General features: G+C 50.3%; 2 protein-coding genes across 11 annotated transcripts in view; one reads left to right on the top strand and one right to left on the bottom strand.

Moving 5' to 3' along the window:
- The window catches only part of SRCIN1 (SRC kinase signaling inhibitor 1), an 81,614-nt gene extending 64,093 nt beyond the window's left edge, over positions 1-17,521 (top strand). For 2 of the 3 annotated variants that reach the window (XM_027974631.3, XM_042255905.2), the window contains one exon: positions 5,800-9,183. In XM_027974631.3, the coding sequence (XP_027830432.1) occupies positions 5,800-5,934 (135 nt within the window). In that variant the 3' untranslated portion in view covers positions 5,935-9,183. Of the gene's footprint in view, positions 1-5,799; positions 9,184-16,960 lie in introns of those variants that run through there. The other variant, XM_060394866.1, reaches the window with a different exon arrangement.
- A 1-nt stretch (position 17,522) lies between these two features.
- Positions 17,523-24,178, bottom strand: part of ARHGAP23 (Rho GTPase activating protein 23) — a 79,186-nt gene continuing 72,530 nt past the window's right edge. For all 8 annotated transcript variants that reach the window (XM_042255898.1, XM_027974625.2, XM_042255899.1 and 5 more), the window contains one exon: positions 17,523-19,989. In XM_042255898.1, the coding sequence (XP_042111832.1) occupies positions 18,961-19,989 (1,029 nt within the window). In that variant the 3' untranslated portion in view covers positions 17,523-18,960. The remainder of the gene's footprint in view (positions 19,990-24,178) is intronic.

Below are 24,178 nucleotides of genomic sequence, written 5' to 3'. Positions count from 1 at the left end.
TGTTAAACGCTGATTGGGTTGTATCACTGCCCCAGCTTGCCACCTGTGCCCTGCAGCCCCAGCTGGATTAAAAAAAAAATCAAAACTGCCTCACTGACTGCCCTGATGCTTCACCTCCATTTGTTCCAGCCGCCCTGCATCACCTGGCCTTCCGTCCTCCAGCTGGGGCACTGCTCCTCCCAGCTCTGTTTGTGACCCTGGTCAAAGTCCTCTGCCTTCTGCAGGCTCTTTTCTCATCTGTACAATGGGGACAAGAACCCAGGGGCAGGCTTCTGAGCTCCTGTAATACTGGGTGTGGGAAATAGCTTTGAAAGCCACAGAGTGCTCTCCAAAGAGAAGGAGTCACCGCTGTGCTCAACTGCATGGTCCCTTTGGCAGGGCCAGGGGCTGGGCAGAGGCCTCTCCCTCACTTCTTGGCTCTGACACTAGGAGCTCCAAACGGCCTTGGCCGTGATGAAAGGGAGAGGAATAGAAGCGCCAGGGCCAGCACAGGAATTGGGGCAGAAGAGTGGAGAAAGGGGTACAACTGTGCCTGGAATCACAGAGAAATCAGGGGAAATGACTGAGGAAAAGTGTTTGGATGTTGTGCTCAAGGAAGTGGGATAGACTTTCCTGATGGTCCGGTGGTTAAGAATCTTCTGCTGATACGGGGGACATGGGTTCGATCCCTGGTCTGGGAAGATTCCACATGCCTCAGGGCAGCTGAGCCCATGCTCCACAGCTGTTGATCTTGCACTCTAGAGCCCGTGTTCCACAACAAGAGAAACCATCTCAGTGAGAAGTCCACACACTGCAACTAGAGAGTAGCCCTCACTCGCTGCAACTGGGGAAAGCTAGTGTGCAGCAACAAAGACCCAGCGCTGTCTAAAATAAACAAATAACTACATTAAAACAGATTCAGGGGTGGGATAAGAACCAGATTCCCAGGGGACGAGGATCAAGGGCTTGGTGCAGGCATGAAAACTGAACACCCCCTCTTCTACTTGGGCTAAGCAATCTGCTGAATACTTAATGTATCTCCTTGGATGACTCTAGTGATGAGGCTATAATGAAGTGAACAACGGGAGATGTTGAGGCACTCAGGGACCAGTGAGAGCTGGAAGCTGGACCTCCCTGGGGAGAGGGACCTTGGGGTGTACAGTTTAGGGAGTCCTGTGAGCGCTAACCAGTAGGTGCTATAGTTACAGAGGGCACAGCATGCCTGCAACACACGCCAAGTGGGGAGGGAGTAGAGAAGAAACGTTCCCCCTTCTCTCTTCCCACCCCGTCCTAACCTCCGTTGGCCAGACTCAACAAGAGGCCAGTCAGCCAAGGGGTGGCAGGGTTGACCAACCTGGCCTCAGAGCAGAAATCAGTTGGGAATGTGAGGAAAAATAGAAGATAGCACTCCTTTTCTGTACCAATTTTAAGCATGTATATCTTGTTTAATGCTCAGAACAACTTTATATCTTCATATGGGCATTAACCACTTTGTCCCTGCAACATGCCTACAGCACCTAGAACAGTTCTCAGCACATGCAGGCACTCGGTAAATATTTGTTGGCTAGGTGAATGAGTGGTTGGATGAATGAATGAATTTGCCAGTGATCAGGCCCAATCCAAGTGGAAATAGACAATGCAGACTTGAAATATTAATATACTAATGATACACTAACAGCTACCATTCATTGCCTGCGTCCTGAGTGCAGGCACTGGGTCTTGGGCTCTGTGAACAGCATCTCAACCTGATTCTGATGCTGTAGGGTCTGTTATTCCTTGCTTAGAGGGTGAGAACATGAAGATCCAGGGAGATACCTGCCACAGGTCGCACAGTTAGGAAGTGGCAGAGCTGGGACTTAAAGCCAGAGTTGCCGGGTGCAAATCTTGCTGTCCTAATGCTGGATTCTGCTGCTTTGGTGGGAAGCATAACTTTGTGGGCGTCACCAAGCCTTGGGGGAGCTGCCACTCATGATGTGGATGCTGTTGACGAGGACATCAAGGGAGCAATTTTGGCCTCACTTGTGGCTGTGTGAGTCGTTTTAGCCACAAATAATAGAAATTCCAATTCACAATGGCTTAAATAGCAAGGAAAAGTTTTATCAGAAGCAGCAGGTGAGGCTCCAGGGTTGGGGAATTCGTATAGTCAAGGACATCAGGACCTGGGTTCCTTCTCTATTTTGGTTCTGTTGGCCCATCCTCCCACCCGCCCCCCAGTATGGCTGCCTTCATTTCAGGGCTGTAAGTATACAGATCATTTCTTTTTTAAAGCTTGACTTTAACTGATTTATTTAATTTTTCTGACTGCTGGGTCCTGGTTGTTGCCAGGGCTTTCTCTGGTTGTAGCAAGTCAGGGCTTCTCTCTAATTGCGGCACACGGGCTTCTCACTGTGGCAGCTTCTCTTGTTGCAGAACGCGGGCTCTAGACACGCAGGCTTCAGTAGTTGTGGCCCACGGGTTTACTTGCCCTGTGTCTTGTGGGATCCTCCCAGACCAGGGATTGAACCGGTGTCCCCTGCATTATAAGGCAGATTCTCAACCATCAGACTACCAGGGAAGCCCCACAGATCATTTTAGAAGCAGGAGAACCTTCCCCAGAGACTCCCAACTGATGTCCCCTCTCTTCTTATTGCCCATCCCCAGATCAGTCACTGGCTAGAAGGAACAGCCTGAACGGCCATTGGTTCTATTCCCCCCCGGGCTAGAGGAAGCCCTGCCTCTTCTGGCAACCCAGTGCCTGATTCAGGCAAATAATAAGGAAGAAGGGCATGTGGGCTGGGGACAGTGGCCCTGGGAATGACCCTGGGGGAGGCACCAACCGGGTTGGCAGCATCAAGATGAGCTGTTATTACATGGGTAATGGTACTCTGTCATGTCTGACTCTTTGCCCCCGTGGACTGTAGCCTATCAGGCTCCTCTGTCCATGGAATTTTCCAGGCAAGAATACTGGAGTGGGTTGCCATATCCTACTCCGGGGGATCTTCCCAACCCAGGGATCGAACCTGAGTCTTTTGTGTCTCCTGCATTGGCAGGCAGAATTTTTACTCTTCAGCTACCTGGGAAGCCCCAAGATAACCTGTACTTGCATGGGAATCTGTGTCTCATAGCCTGGAGGGACAGGTCAGCACACTCAGGGTGCCTGGAGAGGGCTAGACTCTGGCCCACAGGAAGAGGAGGGGTGTGGGGTTCAACCCTTTGGGTGGCTCTGGCTAATGATTCCTGTTTCCCCCAGCTAAAAGCTGACCATCTGTGTATGAGGTTTCTGCCTGTCACAAAGGTGGCAAAGCTCTTTCTCTGGACATAATTAAGAGCAATGGGGGAGGACTGGCTGGTGACAGGGAAGCAATGAAAACCTTCAGAGGCAGCAGCTGTATCAGTTGGGAACTCTGAGCAGCACAGGACAGGGTCACTGGGCACAGTTGGACACGTTCCCTCAGTTTCAGAAAAGTGGGCACTCTCCTGGAAGGGAAGATGGCCTGAGAGGATGTTACAAAACATGCTCACAGAGCAAGTAGAAGAGGTGTCCATGAAAAGCAGGGGTGTCCATGTAAGCTGGTGGCTGCTGCTGCTCCATGAAGCTTAAAGGCCTTGCACCAGCTATGGGAAAACAGGGAGGGAGGGGGCATCTTCCCAATGAGGACACCTCGCTTGAGTGAACGCAGGAGTCAGGGGGCAGCACAAGCTGGGAGGGAGGTGTTCGAGAGACCAAAGTTTGGGACAGAGTGAGGCTCTTGACAAATGCTAAAGGGAAGGAATGGGAAAAGCTCGTAACTAGAGAGGCAAGCTGAGATCAAAGAAGACCAACAGGAGGGAACCAACAGCTGACTTGGGACACAGGGGGATGTGAAGAGACTCAGGAGGAAGGGGACATGCCCCCTTGCCCCCCTGGGTTTGGGAGAAAAGACTCTAAATGGGAAATGGTGGGAGGAGAGGGGCAGGACTGGAGCCCACAGTTAAGTGACAAGGGAGTAAGAGAGCTCCTGGTTGTCTTTAAATGAGTCCGTCTCCAGGCCAGGGTACCGGGACCCCTCCAACACAGGCCATGCCAGGCACATGGGTTCCACAAAGGGCTGGATGATTCGAAGGATGTGGGGGCTGTGGGCCTGGAACCCCTCTGAGAAAGGGGTGAGCAGCCACAGTCAGGATGAGAGGAGTTAGAAGACCCAAACAGTGAACTCATGCCTGGATTTTCATAAAGCGGAAAATGTAGACTGCAGACCACAGTGTGGTGAGCAAAATCCAGAGATAGTTCGCTGTGCCCATGTGGAAGAAGAAATGTGATCAGCAACCTCAAGGGCAGGTTGTTTACTGTCAGCCAGTCAGATGCCTGCGGTCACTTCCCTTCCTGGTGGCGGGGGGCACCTTGCTCTCCACCTCCCCACCCCCCTGCAAGGCATCTGATAGAGGCTGCCAAGCAGCCAGATAATTATGTAGGTCGAGGAGAAGTGGCGTGGCCATGCCCAGGCGGGACCTGCAGGACGTCTCTGGCAGTGTGCCACAGCACTCTGCTTCCAGTCCTCGTCCCTCTTTTCTTTAATCAGGGCAGTTTGGTTATCACACTAGTAGTAGCTAAGCAAGGCAGAGAGGGACAGTGGATACAGACAGCTACAGGGAGAAAGCCTGGTCTATGTTACCCTAACCCAAGTGATCTCAGAGTTAACTGTGCGGCAGGATCACGTGGTGCGCTAGCCTAAAACCCAGATGCCTGATCTCACAGGACAGATGGATCCTGGGGCAGGGTCCAGGAATCTGCATTTGTAAGAGGTCGTCCCCTCTAGGAGATGCAGATGGGTCTAGAACGCTCTCACATCTCCAGGACCAGTGTAGGTGCCAGGGGTCTGCTGGAGGTGGGGAGGGGGCACAGCTGTTTCTGACTCTCCGAGGTAACCTGTGAGCGCCAGACACGTCATGAGGGGGTGGCTCCCCATTACCCCCAAGGCACAGCTCAAAGTTGGAGGGACACTTGTGGGGCAGGAGGTGGGGGTGGGCATGGGGGTCCTGAGGGTCCAGGAGGACAAGTTCACTCTTCAGCTTCCACCAGCAGACCTCCTGCTGAAGTTGGAGGGGGCCCTGGTCGGGCTGCTTCTCCCCTCCTGCCTCCCCTTCAGCAGCTAATGTTTCATTTCTCCTTCCTTCCTTGCCCTCTCCCCCACCCGACCTGGTCTGGTTCTGCTCCCTGTCCTACTCCCCCTTCTGGTCCTGGGCTGGCCTTCCTTGTGCTTCTCCCGTCTCTCTTCTGCCTTCTGTCTTTCCTGTCAGTAACCGTGGACTTACCACCCACCCTGGGCCCTTTGTTCCAACCCTGTGTTCCCCTTTCTACCCCTGCTCTGGCGCCTTCTTCCCCTGTCTCAGAGGACCACTCTCTCCAGATGCTCCTCTGGTTTCTGGTTTTTGCAGTTAATTTTCTCTTGGATTTGTGGAGATCTTTCATTTTTTAAAACTGTAGGGTAGGATAAATTGGGAGATTGGGCCTGACATGTAAACACTACTATGTATTAAAGATTGGGGTTCCTTGGTGGCTCAGATGGTAAAGCATCTGCCTGCAATGCGGGGGACCCGGGTTCAATCCCTGGGTCGGGAAGAAACCCTGGAGAAGGAAATGGCAGCCCACTCCAGTACTCTTGCCTAGAAAATTCCATGGATAGACAAGCCTGGTGGGCTACAGTCCATGGGGTCGCAAAGAGTCAGACACGACTGAGTGACTTCACTTTCTTTCACTTTCTATGTGTAAAACAGATAACTGAGAACCTAAAAAAACTAACTGGGGGCCAGCACAAAGGCTCCCCTTCTTCCCTCTGACCCCAACCTCTGCTTTTGTTCTAGGCCACTAAACCATCTAAAGAGATGAGTGGTTCGAATGAGACCTCAAGCCCAGTCTCAGAAAAGCCTTCGGCTTCCAGAACCTCCATCCCCGTATTGACTTCCTTTGGAGCGAGGAATTCTTCCATCTCCTTCTAGAAGCTTCCTTATAACCCCACCCCAGCCTGCCCTCCTCCCCTTTCCCTGCCATATCTCTCTCTCCTCTGTTTCCCTTCATTACCACCTCATTGTCCAGAATCTCTGAAGGGTTTGCCATGGATGTTGGCCCTCTCAGCTCTCTCTGCCCATCCCCTGTTGGTGTTTTTGGTTTTTTGAATGATTCACTTTTGTGTTTTTTTTCTTAAGGAAAGAAAAAAAAGCAAACCAGTAAAACTAAAGACCAAAACACACCACCTTCCCTTGATTTCCTGTTCCAAAATGGCGCACTTCCTGTCATCCCCCTTCCCTTGTCTCTCCCCGCACTCCCTCCCGGGTTCATCCTGAAGTTCCTGCACCCCTGCCCTCCCTTCTCACTTTCTCCCACCCTTCCCAAGAGCACTCCAAACAAACTCTGAGCCACGGAGACTTGGAGCAGCAAGACACTCCCTTTTCCCCTTCCTCAGAAACCTTCCTGGAGGAAAACCTGGACATTGGACCAACCCCAAAACCAGGCTAGAAAACTGGACGTAAGGAGACTCTGGCCCTGGAGGCGCCCCACCTGCCCACCCTCGGGACATGACTGAATTCTGCTGCTTCTCTGCTCCCATCCACTCATGCCCGGGTGGGCCTGGAGTCAAGACAGGTGGGCTGGAGAGGGAGGCCAGAGTCAGAGGGGCCTCAGGGTGGTGTGACGCCACTGAATCTGCATGTCCCTGGAGAGGAGCTGGCTTCCCGGAACCACCTCCCTGCGGTGAGGAGCTGCCTGGCCCGTGCCAATGGGAGGAATGGGGCACCTTTGGACTGCTGGCTGTGGACGGTGGGTTGAGCAGACAGCCTGATGCTGGGGACACTGCCTTGGGAGAGGGCAGCCCCGAGGAGGGGTATCTGGTACTTTTAGTTTCCTAATTTAGCACTTTAAATGACATTAACTTATTTAATGGGGTGGGATGGACAAGAATGAAGGGCCTAGCAAATTAGACTTGGAGGCCTAGAGGGTGGGAAGGGTCTGGTTGTGAGGGAAGTAGGGGCAATAGAGAGGGGGTTGATGGGGGGCAGCAAGGACAGCTCTGACCCCACATGTGGGCTGACTTGACCTTTAACCATCCTCTCTGAGATTTGAGGGTTTTCAGGGAAGGCGTTAGAGATGGTTTTTAAAATGGGGAGCTGGTGACCCTGGTGAGATTCTCAAGGGTCCTCGAGGCCTGACCAGCCAGCCAGTGCCCCCAACCTCTGGCCCATGGGCACCCACCTTGCAGAGGCTGTGGGCAGTGAGGCTTTTGGTGGGGGTCCTGAGAAGGGGAGGGAGAGATCAGTTTTGGCTCTCAGCAACCCCCCTGCCACCCGCAGGGCACAGTGAGGGGCCAGCAGGGAGATTCTGTGGGTGGGGGAGGAGGAGGATGGAGAGAGGTCCCCAGGGAGCAGGATTCCTGTTTGGAGCACAAAGTGGAGTAAGCACAGGGGAGGAGGGGGTTGGAATTAATCACCCCCTGCAGAAAGCACAGAGAGAAGGAGCCACTGAAGGAGCAGAACCTTCTGGGGCCTAGCGCCTGAGGAGAGCCAGGGGGAGCTGTTGAGGGTTGGGGAGGGAGGGGACACTGGGTTGTGTTACTTCATTTTCCTTTTTTGTTGTTGTTTTTGTTGGTTCATCCTTGTTTTCTAGCTTTGGATCATTTTTGTACAAAGGCAAGCAAGCCTTTTTGAAAAATAACAAAAGAAGAGGAAAAAAAAATCCCTCCCCCCCCCCAAAAAAAACCCTGGAAAATAGAAAAAAAAAAAGGACCTCATAAATGATGCAATTACTTTTAATTGCAGGCAACTCTTTACATTTAAGTGAAGTGTCTTAACATTTTATATTGTTTTAAAAATATATTTACATATTATATATATATAATATACGTAATATAAATATATATAAATATTTAAAAAAGAAAAAAAAAAAAGAAAACCACAGCACTCTCCCTGGCCGCTGTTTTGGCGGGGGAGGGGGCTGGAGGGTGGGCGCATTGGCCTGGTTTCTGTGGTCCAGTGAAATGGTTTGGTTTGATTCGGCTGTACAGAGACCCCCTGACCTGGGAGGGGAGGGGGGAGTGGTGCCCCCTCCTCCCTCCACTCCATTACTCTTTGCTTGCTAATTTTCCCTTGCCCCACCTCCCACCCTCAGCCCTGTGCCCTGAATGTTTGCCCCACCGTCATTGTCCTGAGTTGAATGTCCCTTTGTGGGGGAGGGGAAGGGGCGTGTCCATCCATTAGGGGGCAAATGGAGGGAGTCATGTGCCCCACCCCACCCACTGCTAATGTGGAGCCCAGTGGAATTTGTACCTTTCACTTTGGTGCCAGCGCATTTATAGGAGGAGTTGTGCGCAACTTCTGTGTGTGTGTGTGTATGTGTGTGTGTGTATCCACTGGCACTAGTCCATTTATCGGTGTGCAGAGGAAAGGAAGCATGAGCATGCACAGACATGACCTCCCACGTGTGTGCAGGGAGGCATGCCCACAGTGGTGCATGTGACCAGCCTGGGCATTGGCTGCACCTTGGCGTGGAGGAGCTTGGTGTGTAAGAACGTGTGTAGTATGTGTGTGCAGACGTGGCAGCTGTGAGACCTGTATGTGTCCATGGAGGGGTGTACATGGAGGTGCGTGCATGCACATGTGTGTAGACCCCAAGTGTAGAAGCGCCTGAGTGTGTGTTCCCTCATCCCTGCACCACTGGTTCTGGCTCCCCTCTCAAGCCCCCAGCCCCTGGGCCCTCTCAAAGTCCCCAGCACGTCAAAGCCCCCCCAGCTGCATGCGCCTCACTGCTCTGTCCATCAATGTGTGCTTGACCAAGAGAAAACCAAGACGTCTGGGGGGACCCCTGTACCTGGTCCCCCCAGCCCCTGCCCACTGTGCTGTGTTACTCGCATGGGGGGCTTCTCTCCCACCCCTTCCACAATAAGCTGTTTCCCCAGGAGCCTCAGGCCTGAGGCTCTGCGAGGGGTCCCAGGTGGGACCCCCCAGGGCAAGCCCGGCTCACACCCACCCTGTCCCCTGTAGGGCCCATGTCGGTGTAGCAGTGATGGCTTCTGTGGGTATTCTGTGACCTCTGTCAGTGTAACTTGACAACTTCTAAATGGAAAAGGGTTGCTGTGTTTTCTCTGTCTCTTTTTTAATGTCCCTTTTCTTCCCCCACTTTCCTGCACTTTCCTTTTTGGTTTTTCTAGCTGAGTGTTTGGGGCTTAAATAAAACTTGTTTCTTTTTCCTCTCCTGGATCTCCTTCCTAGAGGCTGCTGTCTCATTATTTCTCATCTTCACCCTGGAAGGTGCTGGGGCGGGTGGTGGGGAGGGGGAGTTCCTGGCAGCCAACTGCCTTACAACTTAGTGGGCAGAAGACTTAGCAGGCAGGGCACGAAGTGGGAGAGGTGGAATCAGGGCCTGGGGGGCGGCTGTTGCTGCCCTCAAGGGCCCTTGAGAGCCAACATCATCTGGACGCTGGAGAGGAACACCACTAAGTCATGGGGTGCCAACTCCACCGTCAGCGAGGATGCTTCTGGCATCACTGACTCCTGCCAGTGACAAAGCCAGGCGTGGCAGGTGTCTTACCGACTATCACACAGCTAGTCAGATGCACAGTCAGCATTGGTGTCCAGCTCTGCCTGACTCCAAAACCAATGCCTTCCCCCAAAAACTAAATCCAGTCTGCTTACCTCCAGCTGTTCCCTGGAGTGGGCCTCAGCCTCCTGCCCTTTGGGTGAGCTGACCCTTTAATGGTCTCCATCCATCCTATCAAGAACATCAGCTTTCAAACTGTTTTTTTCAGCTGTATCTCAGTAAGAAATCCATTTTTCATCTCAGTGATTTAGACATGTCCACACGTACACAAACACCCACATATTTAGTGAAATAGCACCTGCTGTATACTATGAACTCCACGATTTTCAGTTAAATTGTAAACATTTGGTTACAGCCCACTCTGGATTTCATGACCCTTGAAAGGGTCAGAACCCACAGTTTGCAAAAACCTAGTCTGAAGATTTAGCTCCAGTCACATTGCATTTCTGCTTCGTCCTCCTCAAAGGCCTACTGGTTCCTCTTACACCATGGTTGCCTCTGAAATTGGAAGACCCCTGACAGGAGATTTTCCCTAGATGCTGCTTGGGTGGGGCCCTGAGCCCTGACACTATAGCCAGCAAGCTGCCTGAACCCTTCCAGGCTACCACATCTGAGTCTAGCCTGGTCTGCCGTCAAGTGGGCCAGCTGACCTGCTTGGGTTTCTCAGGTTTCCCTGGAATTCTGAGGGCTGTGCCACTGTCCCGGTGTGTTCTAATCATCCTTGAGGCTGCGCTGCTAGGCATTCTCCAGCGTGGCCGAGACCTGGGGTATTACTGGGTCTCCTCTACCTCCTCCTGTAAAACCATCCCTTCCATCCCTTGAGATGATGGCAGTGGCCTAGAACCACCCTTTTCCAGGCCTCGGCTGGAACCCAGTCACACTTAGGTTGAGGATGTGCTTGCTGTCCGCAGGGAATGCCCCCTCCCTGGGTCACCCACCTGCCAAGTAGCCCTTGAGATCTGACTGAAAGTCAGACCACACCCCTTTTGTCCTTTTTAAAAGGCAGCAGATCTTGCCTTCTCTCTCCCATCCTATTTCCAGCAAGCTGGGCAAGTAGCCAAAACCCCTTCATCTTCCAGAATCACCCCATTCACCAACAGTTCAAGATCAAGTCATAAGTGAGACCATCAGTGCATGGCAGGAGTTAGGCCAGGCACTTCATCCGTCCTTCAAACACCTCCCAGCTGTCTACTCCTGGCTGGGCGCTGCTTATTGATTCACTGGGACTATGGCTCAGCGCCTAGGAGGAGACCCAGCCAAAACAGAAGTTCCTGAGCAAAATCATGACAGACAGTGAGCCATGCCCCAGGAAGGCAAGCAGGCCTGCAAAGGTGGTGGCTGAGTAAAGAAGACCACCTCAGAGAGTATGACCAGAGGCCCTGAGGTCACATGAGGGAAGGTCTTCAGAATCGACAAGGGGGCTGTCTGGGAGCTGGTGGCTGGGTGTCCCCCACAGAAGGCCCTGAGGTAGGAAGTTATCTGTGGGTTCTAGAAAATGACTGAAAACCAAGTAGACTGAGAATTGGCAAGGGGGCACAGCGTCGCAGGAGGTCTTGGTCTTGGGCAAATGTAGCAAGGAAGGTATATTTCTTCTCAGGCCATTGAACCAATAGAAGGGTCGAGTCAGAAGGTGACATGATCTGATGCTGTTTTCAGAGTTTACCTATGGCTGTGGTGTGATGAGGTAGGGTGAGGGTGGGGTGCAGATGACGGCCAAACTCATTCACAGTGAACGATCTGATGGCTGAGGGAGGAGAAACTGAGTCTTAGAGACTTTGTAGCTACAGAGTGATGGAGCTAAGACTCAGACCCACGGCCCATCTCTCCTGTTAGCCATGCTTTCTTGGTGCTTTTAATACTCATCATTACACATATTAAGGACTTCCCAGGTGGCTCAGTGGGTAAAGAATCCACCTGCAATGCAGAAGACGCAGGAGACACAGGTTCAATCCCTGGGTCAGGAAGATCCCCTGGAGATGGACATGGCAACCCTGTCCAGTATATATGCCTGGAGAATCCTATGGCCAGAGGAGCCTGGCAGGCTACAGTCCATGATTGCAAAGAGTTGGACACGATTAAAGCAACTGAGCACACAAACAGACGTATTAAGTGTTCATTTAATCCTTACCATATGGGCTATTGGTATCATTACCTCCTGTCTACTGATGGGGAGAGTGACTGAGCAAAGGATTTGACTGACCTCAGGTTGGTCTCAGAGCCAGATTCTAACTGCTAGTAGAAAGGGGGCTTCTTTACCAATAGGAACCTGGGAAGTCCACATGTTTTCTCCCCCAGCATCTGCACATCTCTCAGTCCCCTGGGAGTGTTCTTCCTCTTTGATCTCTGAATGGCTTAAGTGACCCTAAACTCACAGGGCAGCAAAGCATCCTTTACAGTGCCAGGGCCTTGGGCCCAAGGCGACTGTGCCCTTTAGCTGACATAGGCTCCCTCAACATTCCCTAATGCCGACTGGTTGACAGCACTCTTAATGACATCTGGCAGGAAGCTCCACCTCATACCCCTGGCCACATGCCAGGAATTTCACTCAAATCCACAGACTCTCTGCTTCAGCTCAGACCCACCACTGTAGTCTTTCCACCTGCCCATGTCAGAGAAAAATCCTTATTCCTTTAGTTCAGCCCAAACAGATCTGGAGTTTTCCTATGAAGTATATGTCTAGCCTCATGCCTGTAGCACAATGTCTTGATTGGTGGTAAGTTTTGAAATTGGGAACTTTCTTTTTCACGATTGTTTTGATTGTTCTACGTCCCTCACATTTCCATAGGAATTTTAGGATCAGTTTGTCAATTTCTGCCGAAAAAGACCCCAAAAATGGGGATTTTAATAGGGATTGTGTTAAGTCTGCCAACTTAACAACATAAGATCTTCTAAAACATGGAATATCCATTTATTAAGATCTTTTAAAATTTCTTCCAACGGTATTTTCATTTTCTTGGTACAAGTTTTGCACTTTTATTAAATCTATTCCTATGTGTTTTATTATTTTTGATGCTATTATAAATAGAATGGTTTCCTTAATTTCATTTTTAGATTGTTCATTACTTATAGAAATAAGTGGGGTGAGTGATAAAGACTTCTTTATTGAGGTACAATTGACACACAACATTATATCATTTTCAGGTATACAACATAATGATGGAATATTTGGGTATATTCTAAAATGATCACCACAGTAAGTCTAGTTAACATCTCTCACCATCCATAGTTAGAGAAAATTTTGTTCTTGTGATGAGAATTCTTAAGATTTTTCTCTCTTAGTAAAGATTTACTCTTTTGCTTTCAACTGTGCAGTACAACAGTATAATTAACTATAGTTGCCACACTGTACATTACATCCCCAGGACTGACTTTCAGTATAACTGACTTTCAGTATAACTGAAAGCTTGTGCCTTTCGACTCCCTTCTCCCATTTCACCCCATTCCCACCCCCACTTCTGTCAACCACCGTTGGTTCTCTGTAAGATTTTTTTTTTATTCCATATGTAATGAAAGCATATGGTATTTGTCCTTTCTATCTGACTTGTCTCCTGCAGCCTAATGTCCTCAAGGTCTATCCATGTTGTCGCAAATGGCAAGATTTCTTTCTTTCTATGGCTGAATAATATTTCATTTTATGTATATACAATGATTTGTTTATCTATTTATGGTATTTGGGCTATTTCCACCTTTTGGTTATGATGAACAATGCTGCTATAAATACTCAGGCACCAGTTTCTGCTGGGACATATGTTTTCATTTCTATTGGGTATAAAGCTGGATGTGAAATTGCTGGATCATATGGTAGTTTTATGTTTAATTTTTTGAGGAACCATCAAACTATTTTTCATAGTAGCTGTACTATTTTGCACTGCCTCCAGCAATGTTCCAGGGTCCCTATTTCTCCATATCTTCAGCAACACTTGTTATTTTCTATTTTCTTGATTTAATCTATCCTGGTGAGTATGAAATGGTATCTCATTGTGGTTGTGATTTGCATTTTTTTAAGTGACGAAAATAGAAAAAAAAAGAGAAAATTAATTAAAAATTATAAAACTAAAAGTTAGTTATTGAAAAAGATTGACAAAACTGATGAATACCTAGTTAGACTGACCAAAAAAAACACTAAATATTTGTCAGTTTTGTTGACCTTCTCCAAGAACCAACTTTTAGATTTATCAGTTTTCTCTATTTTTTTGTATTTCCTGCTTCATTTATTTCCATTCTTTATTATTTCCATCCTTTGGCTTGTTTTGGGTTTAGTTTGCTTTTCTTTTTCTAGTTTCTTAAGATGCAAGGTTATGGTGTTGATTTGAAATCTCTCTTTGCCAGTATGACATTTACAGCTATAAAGTTCCCTTTCAGAGCTAATGTAGCTGCATCCCATAAGCTTTGACATGCTGTGCTTTTGCTTTCGTTTATCTTAGAGTATTTCTAATTTTCCCTGTGACTTCTTCTTTGACTCACTAGATATTTAAGAGTGTACTTTTATATTGCCACGTTTGTGAACTTCCCAAAACCTTCTGTTGCTAACTTCTAACTTAATTCCCTTGTGTTTGGAGAACAAACTTTGTGTGATTTCAATCCTTTTAAATTTATTAAAATTTTAATTGTAATGTAAGTGTTCTGGGCATGCTTTATGGCCTAGCTTTTGGTCTATCCTGAAGAATGTTCCATGTACACTTGAGGAAAATGTGTATTCTGTTGTTGTTGGGTGGAAGCTTCTTTGGAGATTGTTAGATCTAGTTGGCTCATAGTATTGTTCACACTTTCTACTTCCTTACTGATCTTCTGTCCAGTTGTTCTAGTCATTATTGAAAGTGACAATGTCCAACTATTGTTTTGATTTTTGTTTGCTTGTTGGCCACGCCACACAACTTGAGGGGCCAAGGATTGAACCTGTGCCCTTGGCAGAGAAAGCATGGAGCTCTAACCACTGGAATTTTCTCCAACTATTGCTTCGAATTGTCTACTTTCCTTTCAATTCTGTTAGTTTCTGCTTCAGGCTTTGTTGTTAGAAAAATATATTGTTGTTGTTCAGTCACTCAGTCATGTCTGACTCTTTGTGACCCCAGGGCCTGCAGCATCCCAGGCTTCCCTGTCCTTCACCATCTCCCAGAGCTTGCTCAAACTCATGTCCATTGAGTCGGTGATGCCATCCAACCATCTCACCCTCTGTTGTCCCCTTCTCCTCCCACCTTCAATCTTTTCCAGCATCAGGGTCTTTTCTAATGAGTCAGCTCTTTGCCTCAGGTGGCCAAAGTATTGGAGCTTCAGCTTCAGTATCAGTCCTTCAAATGAATATTCAGGATTGATTTCCTTTAGGACTGACTGGTTGGATCTCCTTGCAGTCCAAGCGACTCTCAAGAGTCTTCTCCAACACCACAGTTCAAAAGCATCAATTCTTCGGCACTCAGCTTTCTTCACAGTCCAACTCTCACATCCATACATGCTACTGGAAAAACCATAGATTGACTATACAGACCTTTGTTGGCAAAGTAATGTCTCTGCTTTTTAATACGCTGCCTATGTTTGTCATAGCTTTTCTTCCAAGGAGCATGCATCTTATAATTTCATGGCTGCAGTCACCATCTGCAGTGATTTGGGAACCCAAGAAAATAAAGTCTGTCACTGTTCCCATTGTTATCACATCTACTTGCCACGAAGTGATGGGACCAGATGCCATGATCTTCGTTTTCTGAAGATCTTTTTTTGAAGCATATATATTTATAATCATTTTATCTTGGTAGACTGACCCTTTTACTCTTATAAAACATCCTTCCTGTCTCTAGTAATGATTTTTTTTTAATCTTTAAAGCCTATTTTATCTCATACCTGTATAACCATTCTGGCTCTCTTTCATAACTCTTTTCATCATTTTGTATCTTTTTCCATTCTTTCACTTTCAACTATTTTGTGTCTTTGAATCTAAAGTAGAGGTTTTGTGAACAGCATGTAGTTGGAACATGTTTTTTAATCAATTCTGCCAGTCTCTGTCTTTTGATTAGGGTGTTTACTCCATTTACATTCAATATAATTACTGATAAGGTAGGATTTATGCCTGCCATTTTGCTGTTTTTCAATGTCTTATGTTTTTGTTATTTTTCTAGTCCTTGACTCCTTCCCTTTTTTGTGTGAAACAGATATTTTCTAGTGTACCTTTAAATTTGCTGTTTTTTCATTTATAATATTTTGAGAGAGTTATTTTCTTAGTGATTGCCCTGGGGCTTACAATAAGTTTAGATTAATACTAACTTAATTTTCATAACATACAAAAGCTTTGCTTCATTATAACTCCATTCCCTCCTGACTCCTTAATGCTCTTATTGTCATAAAAATTTGATCTTTATACATTATAAGCCTGTCAACAGTTTTGTAATTATTATCTTATGCAACTACTTTTAAAAAACAGGGAGTTAAGGACAAAAAAATAGCAGAATTACAAATAAAGATGTTTATGGGAATTCCCTGGCAGTCCGGTGGTTAGGACTCTCTGCGGAGTCCTCCAGTGGAAGCTGTAGAGGGCATAAATTCGATCCCTAGCTGGGGAACTAAAATGCCACAAACCATGTGATGTGGCCAATAAATAAATATATAAAAATGTTTATACTGTCTTTTATAATGCCTACATGTTCCTCTTAACGGTGTCCTTTATGTTTTCCTATGGATTCAAGTTACCATCTAGTGTATTTCATTTCAGCTCACCGGACTCCATTATTTTCTATAGGGCAGGGCTGCTGATGACAAATTGCCTGCTTTTCATTACTGGGGATGTCTTCATTTCTGTTTGGTTTTGGAGGAAAGCACAGGGTTTTGATCTGTCGTTGTTTAGTTGCTACGTCGTGTCCGACTCTTTTGTGACCCCATGGACTATAAGCCTGCCAGGCTCCTCTGCTCGTGGGATTTTCCAGGCAAGAATCCTGGAGTGGGTTGCCATTTCCTTTTCCAGGGGATCCTCCTGGCCCAGTGCCCAAAGCTGTCTCCTGCATTGGCAGACTGAGCCACCAGAGAAACCTGGTTTTTGATCTATTCTCATGCAAAGCCTACTATAGCATGAAGGAAGCCCAGTGGGCAGCAACCCTGTCCTTATGTCTTTCTGGGCTTAGATTTATCCTGCCTTTACCGCTTATTAGCTGTGTGACCCTGGACAAGTATGTCATCTCTCTGTGCTTAAAATTTCCTCACATATAAAAATGGAGACAGCAATATTGTGACCATAGCTCCAAAGAGTTTTGGAGGATTAATTAAGGACATATAAAGCCCTTGGGGGCTGGTGTGAGCCCACAGTAACACAAGCTCTTAGCCCATGTGCCGATCAAAAACAACCTCTGGGACAGAGGTAGAGGAAGGAAGCAGATTTCAGTGAGCCACTAAGCTCTTCCCAGCTCCAAGGCTCCTCCCTAGGTTCTCTTTGATGACTGTCATCTGTTTTTCCTACAGATGGCTACTAGCGTCATCAGAGACAGCCTGAAGCTGGCAGGAGCGACTATAGAGACATGACGTGGAAGAAAGCCCATCCCAGGTTGTAAGCTTATGTATGTGAATAAGACAAAGGGCAAAATCCACACTGTCCTCTTTATTGTCTGGATCCGGAGTGCCTGTGATGACAGCTGGCCAGAAGGGAGGGCCCTGGGCTTTCCCAAAGCCTCCTCTCTGCTGGCCAGCACCTCTGGACCATTCTGAAGGTCCAGACAGCCCTGAGAAGGAAGGTGGCTGTGCCCTTCCTGGTCTCTGCAGGAAAACAGAGCGGGTGCGTGAAAATCTTCTGCAGTGATGAGGGTCAGCACCCTTCCATCTTATCTTCTGTGCCCTAGTCATTGCTCAAGCCAGTCTCCCAGGACACCTCCAAGCTACCAGGAAGCAGAGGTTTGTCTTCTAAGTCACCACCTGGCCCAGCCCCACTGCCCCTGCTCCGTGGGCCAGGTATCTCACTTCCAACCCCTCCCAGCCCCACTCTGCCCCTCTCCTCCCTCCCAAACAAGTGAGACAGCTGACTCGTGCCTCAAGGAAGGCCATTTATTTCCAAGGTATAGACTATACTGTTCAGACAGGACTTTTCAGAAGCAGGAAATCTTAGTTGTCGCCTAGAGAGGTGTGTCAAGGACACAGTGAGAGGAGACATGCGGACGTCGGGCAGAGGCCTATTCAACACTGTTACAACACTTTTAAATGAGCAAAACATCTTTAAAAATCCTTATAAATTCTTTATAATATGTTACACATTTAGAGACAATATTTACAATAAAGGATGAGGGAGGGAGGATCAAGAAATCTACTTTACAGCAAATCTTTGCATAAAACAAGAGGACCGATCGACGTGGCAGTGGGTTCACAACCCCCTGGGCTTCCCTGGGATGAGTGAGGACGTGGGTGGAGAGGCCTGTGATCTGAGATCTATTTACAACTGTGGGGGGAAGAGGGCGCTGGGTCCTGCCCTTCCTGAAGGAGCAGCCCAGCGCAGATCCCATCCATCTGTGTGTGTGTGTGAGAGTGAGTGAGTGAATGAGAGTGTGAGAGACAGACACTTAGACACCAAGGATGTTTTCTACCCTCCCTCTTAAAGGGAAGAAGGTGGGGCCCGTGTGCCTTAGCTGTGGAAGGAGCAGGCACAGCTGGAAGAACAAAAAGAGGGGCAAGAAGTCTAGTAGGGGGGACTCTGGACCCTCCCCAGACGGTCTGGGGCACAGGCAGCTCCCCATGGTCGTAATGTAAAGATTGGAAAAAGGTTGGTGAGTAACCCTGGTAAGTGTCAGTCCTGCCTCTGTGGAGGGGCCCCACCCCTCTTCTCTGGCTCTGACAAGCAGCAGGGGAGCAGGACCCCTGTGTGCTCGGAAGACAGGGAGCCCTGATGGGGGCGGGGGAGGAAAGGGGCAGGAGTGGCAGGAGTGGCTACGGAGACACTTGGACAGTGAGAACACACACTCGCACACACACATCCCCGCCCCCCACGGACACTATCGCCCTACCTCCTCCCCCCCAACATACACACACACACACCCCCACCTGAGCTGGCAGCTAGGGGCTAATGCGCGGCGAGGGCAGAGGAAAGGCGTGAGGAGCCAGCATCACCCAGTGTCTTCTTGGTCTGAGCCTTAGGGGCTCCCTATCCACACCCCATGGGCCGATAAGGGTCCCTAAGTGCAGACACAAGGGCCCAGAAGGGCACACTTATCCAGGGGACAGAGACCCTCGCAGCCCTGCACAGAGCCCCAGTAGCCTAACCCTTCTCCGTCTCCTCAGCCTCGGAGCCCCTGCCTTCCACTCCCACTCCGTGTCCAGCCCCGGCTTCTCCCGACCAATTCCAGCGCACAAACCAGAGGCGGGGCCTCAGCGCCCCCCACTTGCACCCGGATGCTCCCATGGGCGACCAGAGAAGGGGTGCAGGCAAAGACGACTCCTGGGAAACCGGGGCAGGGGCGGGGTGACCGGCGCGGGCGGTGTCACAGACACTGATGGAGGCGGGAGGCGGCCGAGCGGCGCGGCGGCTGGCTCTGCGGGGCTCCCTGGTCCCCGGGCGCGGGGGGCAGAGAGGCGGCGGTCGACGGGGCCCGCGCCTTGGTGGACTCCAGGCTGCTGAGGCCCGAGTCCTTGTTGTCGCTGTGCGCCCGCGGGCCCGCGGACTCCGGGGGACCCCCGCCTCCCAACTCCTTCCACTCGTTGAAGTTGAGGTCGGTGAGCGGGCTCTGCACAACCACTGTGTGGCGGCGCCAGCTGCTCCGGCGCCGCCGCGTCTCGGGGGACAGCGGCCGCCGCAGCCGCACGGCCAGCATGTCGTCGGCGGTGCCGCGGAGGCGCAGCCGCAGCGCCTCGAGGCGCGAGGGCCGCGAGCCCAGCGCCGCCGCCGCCGCCGCCACGGCCGCCGGGGGGCGCAGCGACTCCTGGCTGCTAGACGAGGCCGAGCCCGGCAGCCCGGCGGCCGCGCCCGCGCCCTCGCCGTCCGCGCGGCTCCGGGCCAGGCGGCGCCGCGCCAGGGTGTCGCCGGGCATCAGGTGGTGCGAGCTGAACGAGGGCCGGCGCGCCGGGCGCCCCCCGGGCCCCGCGCCGCCCTCCGTGTCCGTCTCCACGTGGCTCAGCTCGCTGCGCTCGTCGTCCGCCTCGTCCCCCGCGCCCGCCCGCCGGCCCCCGGCGCCCGAGCACACGCTGCGGTCCATGGTGGACAGGGTGGAGTAGCCCGAGACGATCGAGCGCGTGTCCGCAGCCGGCCGCTCCTCCGGCGCCGCCGGGGGGCTGAGGCGTCCGGGGGCCTCGGGGGCGGCGGCTCCCGGCCGCTGCCCCTCCGGCCGGTCCTGGGCCCGCGGCGCCGGCGCCCCCGCCTCAGGCTTGTGCGCTTCCTGCTCCGAGTCGTCGTCTGTGCTGCTGCCCAGTCCCCGCGCCTCCCGCCGCTTCTTCCGCTTGCGGTTGACCGCCGAGATGAAGGAGATCGCCAGCATCTCCCGGGTGTACGGCTCCTTCTTGGGGGCCCATGAGCCCTGTGCGGGAGACAGGTCAGTGGGCCGGGGGCGCCCTCCAAGCTCCAGCCCCTACACCCCCCACACCACAGCACTTGATCTTGACAGGGCCAAGCCAAGCCCAGCACCCCCACGGGCACCGTCCGCTGTTCCCCCCCGGACGGCTGTCCCAACCAGATCCTTTCTAGAGCCTACCACCCCCGCCCCCTCAATTCTGAAGCCTCCTTGGCGCCTCCTCTGGTCTTAATCCAGACTGTCAGCTTTTTCCTGCGACCTGGGGGCTGGTTTCTCACCTCGCCCCAATTTTCATTCCATTCTCCACATGCAGTGTCACATAAATCCTTTTAGACTCAAGCTCTACTAATTGGAGAAGGCAGTGGCGACCCACTCCAGTACTCTTGCCTGGAAACTCCCATGGACGGAGGAACCTGGTAGGCTGCAGTCCATGGGATCGCTGAGTCAGTTGAGACTGAGCGACTTCACTTTCACTTTTCACTTTCATGCATTGGAGAAGGAAATGGCAGCCCACTAAACAGACTCTAAACAGCGAAATGACACTTGACAGTTTAAACCCATTTCGCCTATACTATCATGGGTTATGATACCAGAGCCTGCACCTTTCTCTGACCATAACTCTTCCTTCCCTTCCTCTCCACTCAGTCTCACCAGGAAACCTGCCTTTCCACTGACTCAGTAGGAACAGCCTCTCTGTGGCAACCCACCCAAATTCATGTCCCTTCCCATAACACCCTAAGCATTTCTGTGGTCCCACCAGCACCCCACTGGTGGCTCAGATGGTAAAGAATCTGCCTGTGACACAGGAGACCCAGGTTGGATCCCTGGGTCAGAAAGATCCCCTGGAAAAGGGAATGGCACCCACTCTAGTATTCTTGCCTGGAGAATTCCACGAACAGAGGGCTACAGTCCATGGGGTCGCAAAGAGTCGGACAGGACTGAGTGACTAACATTTTCACTTTTTTTTTCCACCAGCTCTCCACCTCCACAGTCCCCGACTCCAGATCAATCCAACCACCAGTTCTGCTGCCAAAAGTGGCTTAAGAATCTTGCACAACCTGATGGTTTGGATTGAAGCCACTCCCAAATTGTGATCTACAGCTGCGACGTGGGCAGCTTTCTGCCACTGTTCTCACTGCTGAGCCCGTGGGTGTTTTTTGGTCCTGGCCTTCCATGATCCTCTAGCAGAGCCCAAGCTGCCCATCACTGCCTCCTCCACCTGGTTTTTAATCCTGCCTTTCTGGCCTCTCCTCTGTCTCCTGGGAGGCTCGTTTTCCACTTCTTACCCCTTAAGAAGCCATGTTCTCCGGGCTCTGTTCTCAGCCCCTTTTTTCTTCTCTCTCCCTGGGAATATCCTGCCCGCGAGGTCTCCCTCTCCAACACCAAATTCTTTATTTCTCGACCCCATCCAGAACTCCTCTTCCAACTGCAAATCTGCCTCTACCAAGGGGTCTGCCAGCACCTGAAACTCACCTACCTGGAGCCACATTACCTTCCCTACCCCTGCCTTAGACTGCCAAGATTCACGTCCTCACCTCAGGTGACTCTGATTCCTCCCTCTCCCCTCCTCCCTCTAGATTCTCCAGAAATGACTCCCAAAGTGGTTCATCCCCATTATCCTATGTTCAGACCCTCACTATGCCTTTTCTAGACCTTTCTGCCCTCTCCAAATAGGACTCCTTGCCTCCACCCTTGCCTCATCCTAGCCCCTCCTCCTCAAGAGCAGTCAGTCCTTCTAAGGCAAGAATCTGACTGCCTCCGGCCTCTGCAGGACGAGACCCCCATGAGGATAAAGCACAGACACAGGGCCCTCACAACCTGCCTGAGACCCCTCTGCCCTGACCCCAACTGAACACAGCTGTCACTCAGGCGATTCAGACCCTTCCCTTGATAAGCCTTGCACCTTAACACTGGCAGCCCTTAGTCGCGCCCCCCTCCCCACCCTATTTATGGGATGAACTCTTAAGTCCACCTACTGGGCGCAGTGCAAACACAGCATCCTCTGTACAGCAGCCTCCCACCCAGCTCTCCCTTTGGCTGAGCTGGGAAATCCCTTCTCTACCTGTTCCATAGACCTTTGAAAATACACATACAGCAGCTCTTTCTCACATCAGAATAGCTTTGTTTCCACATCATCTGTACCAAACCCCAAGTCCTTTGAGAGCAAGGTCACATGGCTCGTGTTTGCATCCGTAACTCCCAGTGCAGTGCCTGTCACCGAACAGCACTCGAGAAATGTTAAGTGATTAAACAAACAGGTGAATGAACGTAGGAGGCTCAGTAGAAGCAGATGCTGGGACTGGTCCCCTGCTGGGCTGGAATGAATGACCTGCCCTGCCACCCCTCTCACAGGCCACCTCCTGCTGCAGCTACAGTGTAACAGGCACACCTCAGAGACACTGCAGGCTCAGTTCCAGACTACAGCAATAAGGCAAATCCCGCAATAAAGCGAGTCACGTGAATTTTTTGGTTTCCCAAAGCATATGAAAGTTATGTTCACACAGCAGTCTATTAAGTGTGCACTAGCTCTGTGTCTAAAAGTGTACGTACCTTAATTTAAAAATACTCCATTGCTGAAAAACACTAAACAATACCTGTGCCTTCAGGGAGTCGTAATCTTTTTGGAAAAGTAACATCAAAGATCACTGATCACAGAACACCATAACGAATATAATTATCATGAAAAAGTTTGAAACAGCACAAGAAGTATGAACAGCGACACAAAGTGAGCAAATATTGTTGGAAAAATGGTGTCAATAGACTTGCTCAACAGAGTGTTGCCACAAACGTTCAATTTGTTGTTGTTGTTGTTTTTTTTTTAAAAAGCACAATAGCCGTAAAGCACAAAGGAAAGTGTAAGAAAACGAGGTCTGCCTGTAGGGGATGGAGACACAGCGCTGCCTCCCAGGACTGCAGCCCTCTCTCATACCAGTTAGCTCTGAGAAAACCGAAGTCTGCCAGGGATTCGGGATTCACAGGCCTGCGGCTCCTGGGCCATGGCTGCCCACATTGTGTGAGTCTAGAAGGCACTGCCTGAAGCTGTGTGAGCTGCAGCACTGCTACAACCAGCGTGAGGCGCATGGGGGCCTCTTCCCTGGCCTTCCTTCCTGGCCTGTGCTCTCTGGGAGACTTGAGAGACCGCTGGGCTCATCTGAACAAACTACACTCTCATCCTGGCGAGTTACAGAAGCAATGAGGTCAGAATGGTCACTTCTAGGGAATACAGAGGTCAGCAGGTTCACATAAAGGTTGAGGGGTCAGTCCAGAAGAGGCTACAGGAAACCAGGGGTCTGGCATGAGCAAGGGGTGGAGGGGACAAGGAACTAAATTCAGGTCACTATAATTAATTTGCTCCCTGCCAAAGAAGTCTTGTGATGGAGTGAGCTCCCTGTCACCAGAAGTGTGCAAGCAGAGGCTCTCTGGAGAGGTTACAGTGGACTTCTGCACTAGACTAGAGCAGCCTTCCTTCCTTCTGGGCTTTCATCTGACATATAATGAACTAATGAATATATATTATAAATAACGAATATATCATATATGTATATATAATGAATATAATGACTAGATAACATAATGTGCTTGGGGTCAGGCACACTGATTTTGCTGGGACTCAGCCAGTGCTTAGAGATCCAAAAAGAAATAAGCCCAGTTTGACCAGACATTTAGCTGATTTCACTGATTACTATGGATAGAACTGTTCCCCCCACCAAATTCATGTGTTGAAGCCCTAAGCCCCCAGTGTTATGGTACGTGGGGCGTTTGGGAGGTAATTTGGTTTATATGAGGTCATGAGGGTGGGGCCCTTATAAGCAGAGAAACCAGAGAGCTTGCTCTTTGTCTCACACACATACCTGTTCACTTTCTCTTTCTCACATGGTGAGAAGGCAGCCATCTACAGGCCAGGAAGACAGTTCTCACCAGAAACTGACCATGCTAACACCTTGATCTTGGACTTCTAGTCTCCAGAACCATGAGAAAATAAATTTCTGTTTAAGCCACCCAGTAGGTAGTATTTTGTTATGGCAGCCAGAGCTGATTAAGACACACCCCTGGCCTGCAAGCTCTAAACTAACAGTCAGGCAGGGCTCATCTGGGGCAGGCATCCTTGCCCTACTGGGCAGGCTCTGGAACAGGCAACCAGCTGCCTATGAGACCTGGTTCAGAGAACCAGCTTAGGCTTCGTTGTTTTCAGTTT

Source organism: Ovis aries, chromosome 11 (assembly GCF_016772045.2).
Source record: "Ovis aries strain OAR_USU_Benz2616 breed Rambouillet chromosome 11, ARS-UI_Ramb_v3.0, whole genome shotgun sequence".
In the NCBI taxonomy this organism is placed as follows: Eukaryota; Metazoa; Chordata; class Mammalia; order Artiodactyla; family Bovidae; genus Ovis; species Ovis aries.
Note: the sequence above shows the minus strand (reverse complement) of the source record. Positions and strands in the feature narration are given on the sequence as shown.